This window comes from Canis lupus, chromosome 19 (genome assembly GCF_003254725.2).
Source record: "Canis lupus dingo isolate Sandy chromosome 19, ASM325472v2, whole genome shotgun sequence".
NCBI lineage: Eukaryota > Metazoa > Chordata > Mammalia > Carnivora > Canidae > Canis > Canis lupus.
Genome location: NC_064261.1, coordinates 2,683,303 through 2,695,741, shown reverse-complemented (window position 1 = coordinate 2,695,741; position 12,439 = coordinate 2,683,303). Strand labels below are relative to the sequence as shown.

The window sequence follows — 12,439 nt, the reverse complement described above, 5'->3', positions numbered from 1 at the left end:
AAAAAAAAAAAAAAAAAAAAAAAGCTCTTGGGTATCAATGCTGACATTAAAAATAAAATTGGTCATTGCCTTGGCAGATGACATGAATGTTATGAATGTTTCTACAACTGTAGTCTTTGGAAAGGAAACTAAAATACCAAAAATAAATAAATAAATAAATAAATAAATAAATAAATAAATAAATAAATAAATAAAATACCTTAGTCCTGGATAGAGTTGTCTAGTCAGGTTCCGACGTGCTAGGATTTTAAACAATCATGGAAACATCAAAGTTCCACAACCATACGCACTTGGTAAGAGGAGAAACAAGCCCTTGTAATGTTCCTTCCCCTTAATGTCTATGGAAACTCCTATTTCCTAAAGTAAAGCTGGGTATGGGGACATAATCGTTGCTCAATGCTTTCTCTTTCAAAGTTTAAATATCTGTGCCACAACAACCATGAGGTAGGACTGAACCGTAATCACAACGGTCTATAAAGTCTAAGCTTCTTCACTTGGCATCGAGGACCTTCCTCTTTCACCTTATTTTCCAGTTTCCTGTTCTTACGGCACCACTAGTGTCACAGCACCTGAAACATCCTTTTCTTCTCTTATTTTCCATGTTCTATCCACACTTTAGGACTAATTCATATATAATCTCCTTTACTAAGTTTTCTCCGAGTCTCCAAACTGGAAGTAACATTGCTTTTGAACTCTCACCTCATCTGCACCTCTCATACGGCACTTTACTTTCTACCTACACTATAAGCATTATAATTATCTTGAAAAGAGAAGCTCCTTAAGGGTAGGATCCATGTTGGTTTCTCCCAAAGCACCTGCCATGAAAATGTCAGTAGTCAGTAAATATTTTTGAGTTAATGAATTAATTAAAAGGATATACCAAGGGTATAAAGATGAGTCTTCCTGTCTGTAAAGAACTTTTTAAGGTCTACATCTGGAGGTTTGGCATGTTTCTCTTCAAAAACTCCAGTTTTAGGATGTTTGTGTCTGAAGATGAAATGAAGTTTATAATCTTCTCCACATTTATCTGGTCCAAACATAATGGTATAGGATGTTTTATCATAAAAGTTTTCCTTAAAAGAGAGATGAGTGTTGGGATTAGTCCAGAATTAGAGAATTTAATGAATCTTCCTATTGTATCCAATTGAGTAGAGGTCATAAAAATGTATTAAATGCTAATCCACCAAAGCATTATTTGACACAAATGACAATAAAGGATGTAGAGAAAAGACCATTTTTACTTCAAAAACAGATTTTTTTTAAAAATACACATGCTCCTTCCTTCCTGAAAATGTAGGAGAAGCTGAAACCACCCTAGCAACATCATAATAAGCTTTAATTACTTTATGTAACTCTGTACTATTAATATTTTGTTAAGAAAATTAAGCATAGAGGAAAGCATACTTATGACCTTAAGACTACAATAATTACCCATTACTGTTTTTCAAGAAAACACCAGGAAACGACCTTCCTGAGCACAGAGTGAAGAGAGATTCAGACACAAAAACAGACACAGAGACACGCTCCCTGTTTTACTACTAGTAGTTTCTCTTTATTTGGCCTGGTCTATTAGTTAAAAGCATAGGATATGTTGTCAGATACTGGGGTTCAAATCCTACCCCTGCCACTTAGCCAGTTGTATGTGGCCCTGAGTAACTTTCTTAGCTTTTGTTGTCCTGTTCCCATTACTTCTCATATATGGAAGTAATAGTTGTACCTACCTTATAAGGTTTCTCTGAGGATTAACTGAGTTAATCAGATAAAATGCTTAGAAAAATGCTGAGCATTTATTATGCCATTATACCTTTGAGTCATAGTCCCCTGACAGTGCCCAAAACAAGAGCTTCAACCTACACTGCAACATTCACTGGCCTCCCCTTTAACTAATTTTAATAATAGTAACATGGATTCTCTAATCCATGTTTTTACAGCCTAGCCATGGCCCTGCATTCTGACAAATATGTCACCGGTGTTCCATTTTCCTTATTCTGTTACGCAGAAGCCCCGACACAGCCCCCCGCCCTGCAGAAGAATGCGACAAGAAATGTCTCCAACCCAATACACTTGCTTCATTATGAAAACATTTCTAACCCGGTTATTTTTTTGTGGACTGCCAACTCCTGAACCGGCCCACCTTTTTTATTAGGTTCTTTGGCCATTTCATTTTACTGCTTTGCTCTGTTATTTTACTTATCTGAGCCAAACTTTTGATTCTTAATTTGTAAAAAAAAATAAATATAATAATAATAATAATAATAATAATAATAATAATAACTAACTGATCTCTCAATGACATTTATAAGCACCATGGTATTTTTTTACTGTATTATAGGGCAAATTTTATTATGTTGCTAAAGATTATAAAACCAATGCCATAAAAAACAAAAAAACAAAAAAAAAACAAAACAAAACCAATGCCATCAAGTAACATAGCTACGAATGAAACTTAAAGGCACACTCTTAAAGTTATACAAAGTCACCCTGGTTAAAGATTTTTAAGGTTCTTTTTTATTTCAGTTGATAACAGAAATTTCAGTTTTCTTAATTACTCCTTAAAAATATTAACTTTAATAAGGTTTTCTTAAACATTAAAATATCATACCAGATTCAAACCATCAGTGTCTGCTAGGAGTTTAATGTATGCACCTCCACAATCAATACCATCTTGAAAATTTACTTCATATCTAAATGAAGGGAAAAAGAATCATACTGCTGATAAATAATTGCTAATTGCTCTTCAAAATCTATGTATTACTCTCAATTCATTTAACATAAATGTTTTTACATTACCAGAAAGCTCTCACAAAGCATATCTAACAACATGTAGGGAATAAGCTGAAATGTTTTTCTATGCACATCCTTAAAATATTAAAAATAGAATGATTGCCATCAACTATAGAAAAGCCAACCAACTCATTGAAATATTTTTTCCATCAAAACTGCTGAATTAAGAATAAGATACTTTAAAAATATAATAGGAAATTTCAAATTTAGATAAAGTATACACTATGCATATTTCTTTATAAAAAAAAAAACAAAAATGATGAGGACCATAGCTATAGTAACAGATTTCTAAGAAATTTCTGATAGATACATCCAGTTCACTAATTTGTATTTTAGTTCAACTACATCTAAACCATATTAAATAACTTGTACATTTAATTAAGTACCTCCAGCAAATAAATTTCATGATCTCAATCAATAACCTGGACTATTTTCAGACCTTAGCAGTCAGGAAATACAGAAAAACAACTGAAAGAGTAAGCTGATGTGAGAGCCTTTTCATGGATTTACAACGCTGTGATTTTCAGCAAAAGATTTTTTTGTTGTTTTGTGTTTTTAAAGGAAATAGTCTTGTTTAGGCAGTAGATATTGGAAGCAGTATCTGGGAGAAATTTTTGGTAAACTGATGAATTACATGTGAAATAATCAATGAAAGAGCCCTCAGGGTGAAAACCAGTAAGAACCAAAATGGTTGTTTACTTGGTTTGGTGAATTAAAAGAAAGAAATGAAAACCAGAGAAGCAACAGGAAACAGTGCTAATTTTTTTTTTTTTGTAAGAATAAATTTTATTTATTTTTTATTTTTTTTTATTAATTTATTTTTTTTTATTGGTGTTCAATTTACTAACATACAGAATAACCCCCAGTGCCCGTCACCCATTCACTCCCACCCCCCGCCCTCCTCCCCTTCTACCACCCCTAGTTCGTTTCCCAGAGTTAGCAGTCTTTACGTTCTGTCTCCCTTTCTGATATTTCCCACACATTTCTTCTCCCTTCCCTTATTTTCCCTTTCACTATTATTTATATTCCCCAAATGAATGAGAACATATAATGTTTGTCCCTCTCCGACTGACTTACTTCACTCAGCATAATACCCGGAGCACAGGGAACCAGTGCTAATTTTAAGGAAGGGCTGCAGTTAAAAATGTCTCTAAAAAACTTCAGTGATACAAAAGTAAAAATAAACAAACAAAAAATAGCATACAGAACTCTTGACAGTTTGAACCTAATTAGTGTATATATTTTGCACTGAAAAGAACAAAGGAAATACGGTAAAATTTTAAGTGATTGTCTGCATTGCCAGATTATGGGGTGATCTTTTCCCCCACTTTCTCCTCTGCTTCTCAAGAAGCCTACAAGCGGTGATTACAAGCATGTACTGTGGAGCCAGAGACCTGAGGTTTATTCTTAATTCCGCCACTTACTCTAGCAACACCTAGGGTAGGGCAAGTTACTCCAGCTTGAGGACCTCAAAAGATTGTGATGCTTAAATGATAATGCCACACGTGGCGCTGGATGGATGCCCAAAATGTTAGCTGCTATTATGATCAGAAGAAAGGGTTTGTTCTTCTCTACTTTTTAAATAAAGGACAGTTTGTTTTCCTCAAAGCCTTGTCACTATTTTTATTCTAGGCAGCGACAAAGAATTTTTTTTCTCATGGAACATGTTCTTAGAGACTATAAAGTGGGACCCTTGGGGGGCTCAGCGGTTTAGCACCTGCCTTAGGCCCAGGGCGTGACCCCGGGGTCCTGGGATCAGTCCAGCATCGGGCTCCCTGCATGGAGCCTGCTTCTCCCTCCGCCTGTGTCTCTGCTTCTCTCTCTGTGTCTCTCATGAATAAATAAATATAATCTTTAAAAAAAAAAGACTATAAAGTAAAAGAAATGGTGCATAGGGGCAATTAACAGTAAATGTTAATTATTTTAGGTAAAATAAAATAAAAAGATAGTTTTATTATAGGTGATCTAAGGACAAAGTGTTCTGTGAAAACGTTAAGAACTGAAAAAGATAATTTTGTAAACTGTGTCTCTAAATATAAACATAGCTTTGTGGTTGTAATATGCCTAGATCCAATTATTGTGTCTATTTCTTAACACTGCAAACTTTCAGAGTTTTCAAATCATTAACTTGTGCCCAGTATAAATGATTCACAGATTAGAGATCAGTGAAATGTGTGTTATTAGTCACAGGGAAAAGGAGGACGTGTAAGAGGATGTGGCACTCTTATTTTGAGTCAGAGCATCATTCCCCATACTGTCCTAGGAGGCAGTAATTATGGTTAGGGGGAAAGTTCTGTGGTCAGATACGTCTGGAAAACACAGTACTGAAGTCAGAAACAGGTTTTTGCACGCAGAACTTCTCCAACTCTTTAAAGCGCAAGCAAATACGCTTCCCTAGACCTGCAGATAGGACACTCTTCATTTCTGAAACTTACGTGATCCCATAATGCATATTAACACATACACCATTTGAGAAAAGCAGCTTTAGAGCAAAGTTATATTATGAATTCATAGTATTTTTATTAATTTAAAATCTATTTATCCCATTTCATTTTATCAACATTAAGACATTCACTCTCCTTCTTTGAGTTATTTTTTAAGCATATCAAAGACTGCCATTCAATTTTTCTTGGCCATCCTCTTCTTTTTTTCAAGATATAATTTCACAATTACTCAGTAATTTCACAAGTACTAAATGTGATTCATTTCACTCAAAATATTATGCTATTACTCTTCTTTACCCTTTCATTTAAGCCACAGTCAAAATAGAAAGTGATCTTATATTCAACTAAGTTTCAAAAGAATAAGATTACTTTCAAACTTCCAAGAAAAAAGAAAAACCAAACCCTGAATAATGACAAATAATATCAAGCTCAAATATTAGTTCCAGTAAGTACCTATAAAAATATTTTTGTTAAAATAATAGTCATATAATTTTTGACATTTAAAATTTTAGATTTATGGACATGAGAGTGCAACTAAAGCCAAACAACACAACAGAAAAATTAAGCCAATTATACCAAATGCCATATTTCCAAAAAATTCTAAAATACAAAATGGCATTCTAGTTATACTATGCAGGAACATGTTTAACATATTAACAACAAAAAAGAAGGGGTTCTAGAGTGATATACTTTATGGGTAATGATATTTTTTTGTGTTGTACTTAACTTTGGACAGCCAAATCTTCTAACATAAGGGAGAAAATAACATTTATGTGTTTTCTTTTCTTTGTTTTTAATATGAATTTTATCAGCTTTGTAATTCGATTTGTATAGATTTATTTTGTTTTATACCCATTTTATATAGGTGAATCTTGAGGAATTTATACCTGATTTTATGACAGTACACATATAAGCAACATCATCATAAAGCCAGTTTATGTCACGTTGTGGGGGAGGGGAGAGAAGGACTGTCTCTGAAAACGTGTGCCCTCTGATAGGATGAGCACCGGGTGTTCTATGCGACTTCGAATCTCTAAATTACCTCTGAAACTAATAATACACTACGTGTTAATTAAATTGAATTTAAATTTTAAAAAGTAAAAAAATAAAAGGGCTCTATGCTTGGAAGATACTGATCTACATATACGTATTCTTTCTAAGAGAAATTTGTTTCCTCTGAATCTTATAACTGGTTTAACAGTAACATTTCCGGTTCTAGTCTGAATTTACTGAAGTTAATATCTGCAGAGCAAGTAGTTTTAAGAAAAGAGTTAAAATAAAAACAGTGATTGTTGTATTATGCAGCCTATGGTGGCAGAATTTTTTATATAACAGTATATATTACATAATTTTTAAATTAACCTGCTGTTCCCTCAAATCCTCAGAGGATCTAGGTGTATACACGCATTGTATATTTAGGTAAGTGAAATTGAAATCGAAATCTGGATTTTTATGCCCATTTTATAACCATCATAGCTATAATCAGAAGCCAAAATATATAAAACTAATACAAATTTCAGAAAAAGTACTGAAAAACACAATACAACTTACTGAACGATCAAGGGTTTGTCAGCAAAAATGAAGGGTTTTGCTAATACAGCAGCTATTGCATGATGCTTTGCTCTAGATTTCAGTACCAGCCCTCTGTCACCAGGCACTCGGTTTTCTTTCAATTCTTCTATTTCCCATCTTCCTAAAATATAAAGCAAAGCAATTAAACTAAAACTCAAAACACTGCCCTACAAATTACTGACCAGCAGTGACCAATTTTTTCATGAAGGCTAATTTGGGAAAAATAAAGTTTTAAAACAAGAAATAATATCTGCAACTGTATGCATGTCTGCTCTTTTTGGCTCCTATCAGAGTGGTTCCATTTTCTTAACTAAAATTGGACTATATTTCTCTGCCTTTTCAAACCATGAAATTACAAAACGTGGTCTGTCGCATGGATGTATCAACACTGTATTTTTAAAATGAGATATTTTAGGGGACCCTGGGTGGCTCAGTGGTTGAGCATCTGCCTTTGGCTCAGGGCGTGACCCCGGGGGTCCCGGGATTGAGTCCTGCATGGGGCTCCCTGCATGGAGGGTGCTTCTCCCTCTGCCTGGGTCTCTGCCTCTCTGTGTCTCTCGTGAACAAATAAATAAAATCTTTAAAATAAAACAGAATGAGATATTTTTAAATTACAGATAAGATAAAGAGCATCCTTAACACAAAATAAAACAGTTTGCAACAAGTGATTTATTTTGAAATATATGGTACTCATCAGCTACTTTTCTTACTTTGCCAAAGTTACTGTAGGGATTTAGGGGTACCTGGGTGGCTCAGCTGAAAGAGCATGTGACTCTTGATCTTAAGGTTGTTAAGTCTGAGCCCCTATGTTAAGTCTATGCCCCTATGTATGTTAAGTCTGAGCCTCTATGTTAAAATTTATTTTAAACAAAACTTAAAATAATAAAAAATAAATTTAAAAAAGTTATTCTGGGCATTTTGAAAACCGTATGCCTAATGAACACCAGTTAAGGTCACTCTTCTCAGGCTAGGCCAATTAGCCCTCAGAACTTGTGGCCAAGAAAGTAGCAAGCACTGGATAAGCACGTAGCTGTAATATGGTAAAGTTTGGTTAGCTCCTCTCTGGGCTGGGATTTTCCATGTTTTAAATCAGAAAGCTCCTGAAATTAGATAATGGGCTACAAATCTTGTAAAGTTCAACGGGCTGCCTGTAGCCCAAAAGTTGTGTGTTGGACTTTTCCTTTTTTAGAACAGAAAATAACCAAATCATATTAATTTGTATAAAATATTCTAGTTTTGAGAATTATAGGTATTGCCTTTTCCAAGGACAATCAAATTAGCAAAAACTAGCTATTTTCCAGTATTATACCAACTTCAAATATTGACAGGCACTTATGAATCACTACTGCTCTTTATATTACTTTTTTTCCGTCCTAAAAACAAAACAAAAAACCAACAGTGTAAGAACCTCAACAGTCCTGAGCCAGAAAGTATTTTTTGGTCTATCACTGTGCAGAATTTATTGGGCTTTATAAAATGCATTTTTAAAAGTTCATAGGTTTCTATTCCTTTTTCTCTCCCTAATTTGGTTATACTATACTTCTCTAAGAAAGTTGAGTTCATTTGATATTTTTTCTCTCACATTGATAATAAATTGTATTATCACTACTAACCTGTGGTTTCAGCAAAACAAAAGGTATTCTTTTAGGAAATAATAACTTTATCTTCAGGATCTTCAGAATATTTAAAGAATTTTTAAAACTATCTTGTCTTTTTTTCTTGCAATTATACACATATATTTATCAGCTATGCAAAAGGCACCATCTAGCACTTTTAGAAAACTTGTGACAGGGAAATTATTGCTCAATGACAAGAGGTTTTCCCCAATTCCAAATAATCAATAACTTTCTATTAAATGATCACATAGCCAAATTCTAGGCAATCAGTGAATAGAAGTTCTAGTACAAATAGAAAAAATTTTTTAAGATTTCATTTATTTATTTATTTATTTTAAAAGAAAGAGAGAGAGAGAGAGAAAGAGAGCGTGTCGGTGGGGGAAGGGGCAGAGGGAGAGAGAGAATCCCAAGCAGACACCATGCTGAGTGCACAGCCATCCCATGACCCTGAGATTATGACCTTAGCAGAAACCAAGTCAGATGCTTAACCAACTAAGCCACCCAGGAATCCCAATTCTGGTGAAAATAACAATTTTAAAAGGATTTCACATGGTTTTACATCCTGAAAATTGGTTACTTAAATAACTGGTATTTATTCAATATTTATACCCTTATTAATAACTCAATCTGGAAAATGTGAGTTTATTCCAAATGCAAACTCTATATCCCAGCATGTTTCATGTTTCATAGGTGTGCTTTCTCCTGAAAAGTTCAGAATGAGCTTTATTCAGGTGGCACCTGAAGAAGCTGCCATTAACTACCATGAATAATACTCCTGCAAAAGAATCTAATATTATTAACCTCAACCTACCACTTTGTAAACAATGCTACTACTATAAATACCCAAAATACCATTTTCAGGATCTAAAACTTTAACAGATTCCATATTTTCTGAAGTTGCTTTCAAGACATTGACAAAAGCCATTCAGAAACTACACTAAATCTAACTTGTGAGAAAATTATTTTCATGGATATTTGTTTAATGAGACTATAGACCAAATCTGGATGATAAGTTTGATTTTTTGCTTGCTTGTTCAATTTTTAATTTTGAACTGGAGAAAAAACTCATTTAAACATTAAAAGCCACTTTTGTCCAGCAAGAAATAGATATTTAAACTCACTTGTAAGATAGACCACAGCTTAATTTTAGGAAACTCAATGGATTCTTCTAAAATACAAATGTGAAACAGATATCTACTCAAATATTTTGTTTTGTTTTGTTTTGCTTCAGTTACCTCTACACCCAGTGTGGGACTCGAATGCACAACCCTGAGATCAAGGGTCGCATTCTCTTCTGACTGAGCCATTCCCGGCATCCCTAAACACAGATGTTTTAAGCCAAACATTCTGTTTAATAATGTGCATTTCCGTGGGTATATTTTAGGTTGCATTCCATCTCTGCAGACATCCTGCTTCTTTGAGTAAAATTATTCTTTTCTCTAAATGGATTTAGACTAAATGCAATATTGCTTGATCCGTGTATGGTAGGGCTCTTTATGGAGAATATAAGCACATACAAACCCAAAGGAAGTGCTGGGATGGAGAACACTGCAAAGGGAGACATGCAGGTACAATCTTCATCTCACACTAAAATAAACTATGAAAAGGAAGTCAATAGGTGACATCCTACACATGCTATTATCTCATGTACTGTTCTTGTTATTGTTCTCATGTAACAGCCAGTTGGCGTCTGCGTGTGAGGTCACATCCTTATTGGCATGAGGTCCTCTGAGAGTGGGAATTCCCATGATCAGGCACCTTGAGAAGAAGCTGATCTTGCTTTAGGATACAACCAAGGAGGAGGCTGATTTTAGACTACAAAGAGAAAGAAATTCTTCCTTCATACTCCAAAAAGTCCTCTTGGGGAAGAAAAGATGACTCTTGCATACAGGACCTTTCTTTCTATGGTTAACCCTCAAGATAACCCTAGCAGAGACCTAATAGTAGTGGATGTAAGGCCCTGAGATCCGAGCTCCAGGAGCAGCCACATTTCTTGTAGCTCTCATAAATTACCCTCTATTCTGCTCTGGCTAGGACAATCTTGCCCTCAGTTACAACTTGATATAAGTGTGCCCATGCTTGAGATGAAACAACAGAGAACAGCGGGAGCCAGGGAAAGAAATACTGCTGCTGGACATGTAGTGACTAACTGCAGTGGAATGAAAATTCAATTCTTCCGAGTTAGGAAACCCGATGGTGGCTTAAGCATGGATCGCCCAGAGACTTCCAGAAATATCAGAAAGGAGACAAAGGACTGAACATTCTGCTGTGAAGCAAAATGGGGCCCCGGACTACATATATTGAAGAGAAATATAATCTCAAAAGCTAGCAAACTCTGGACTCGTACTGGTTTTCTCGAAAGTTTAAATAAATATTTTACCATCATATATGGAAATCTCTGCATCTGTATCATCTTTCTTTGCTTTTGATAAGACCCACCTGTAAATAAAGATGGAAGCAAATATGTATCATTAAAAATAAAACCAGCAATTTATAGACACAATGAATATTGGAAATATAACAAAAGACTACCCAATAGTCACTTCTCATTAAAAAATAAATGCTTAGAGGCTGCACAAAGATGCCCATACAGAATCTTGCAAGGCTACAGTTAAATCATGTTTGGAATCCACAATCTACTAGTTGTATGATCATATTTAAGATATATTAAGCCTCAGTTTCCTCACCTGTAAAATGAAGATAAAGATAGTATTTACCTATCCCCTTGGGGCAGTGTCTGGTAAATAATAATCAATAAATAGTAACATTTATTTTTTTTACCAATATTTAGAATGGAACAGTAATTTGAATGTCATTTGAAATCAGATTCATAATATCTGTCTTTAGGAATGAAGAAATGTCATAAATTTTTACTATTCTCATAATTCATTTGTATTATTTTCTTTATATAAATGACTTCAAGTTAAACATTTCTCTCAACAACAAAAATGTGTTAAGGTACTGGTTTACACTGTCAAATAAAGTACTTTAACATTTTTTATAGTTCTGTAGAAGAGGCAATTTTCATAGGCCCATAGCCAAAAACTTCAAAAAAGCTAATTAAATCAAAGAAAACAAATCAAGAGAATTGAATGAATACTCACCCAGCCAACCTTCCACTATCAAAAGTTTCTGTAAAATATACTTCTCCCATAGGCTGAGGTGTCTTATAATTAATCTAGAAAATAGAGTTTTTAAAATCTAAAGTTAATCATCTTCGCAAATATTTTCATTAAATAATCTCACTAGTTAAGAACCTAGTTTGTAATGCACATATAGGTAAATAGATAAAAAATGACATGGCCTCAAAACTTCATATCCTTTTGCACTAACATACAGGAGAATATCAGGATACGATGACAGAAAAAAAAACTGTAAGCGCAAACAGAGAATACACTGATTCCTTCTAATACAGGAGGGATGGGAAAAAATTCTACCAGAGGAGGCCTCATGACACAGCTGACATCGCCTTGAAAGGGTCCTAACAGGTGACAATCTTTGGAAATATAAATCATTAGAAACAGGAAATACCATGATCCAACACATATAAGATGAAAAACTTAGCCAAGCATATAGACTGGTTTAAGATTAGCTGTTACATTTTACTGTTACAGGTTAGAGGAGCAGGATACCTTTTGAGAGATGAGGAACCCAGAAAAGAAAAAGATTCAATAGAGAAAGATCTGCAAAGCACAGTTTCAAGTGCCCTATAAGTGTTATGATGGTGGTAATTAAATTGGTGCTAGTGATACGGTGGTTCTTTTAATCCTCATAAGACTTCTGAGAGCAAAATACTATCATTGCACGCATATTATATCAACTGTTGTGCAGTTAAATGGTTACAGGACATGATGGGACTCCAGCTGTCTGGCTTCAAAGCTCATACACTTAACCACTATGCCATAAAGAACATACCACCAAAACAATTTAAAAGACTATAAAGATTATTTGACAAATTATCAAAAGATAATTTGAATTGATGATGAATGAATAAATTCTGCCTAAAGTAACAGATCAAGTTGG

General features: G+C 34.3%; 1 protein-coding gene across 2 annotated transcripts in view; it reads right to left on the bottom strand.

Annotated features, from left to right (window-relative positions):
• CLGN (calmegin) overlaps window positions 1-12,439 on the bottom strand; it is a 48,860-nt gene that overhangs the window by 17,393 nt on the left and 19,028 nt on the right. For both annotated transcript variants that reach the window (XM_025462299.3, XM_025462300.3), the window contains exons 3-7: window positions 11,521-11,594; window positions 10,797-10,855; window positions 6,780-6,921; window positions 2,603-2,684; window positions 881-1,073 (exon numbers count right to left, since the gene is read on the bottom strand). In XM_025462299.3, coding sequence (XP_025318084.3) covers window positions 881-1,073; window positions 2,603-2,684; window positions 6,780-6,921; window positions 10,797-10,855; window positions 11,521-11,594 — 550 coding nt within the window. The remainder of the gene's footprint in view (window positions 1-880; window positions 1,074-2,602; window positions 2,685-6,779; window positions 6,922-10,796; window positions 10,856-11,520; window positions 11,595-12,439) is intronic.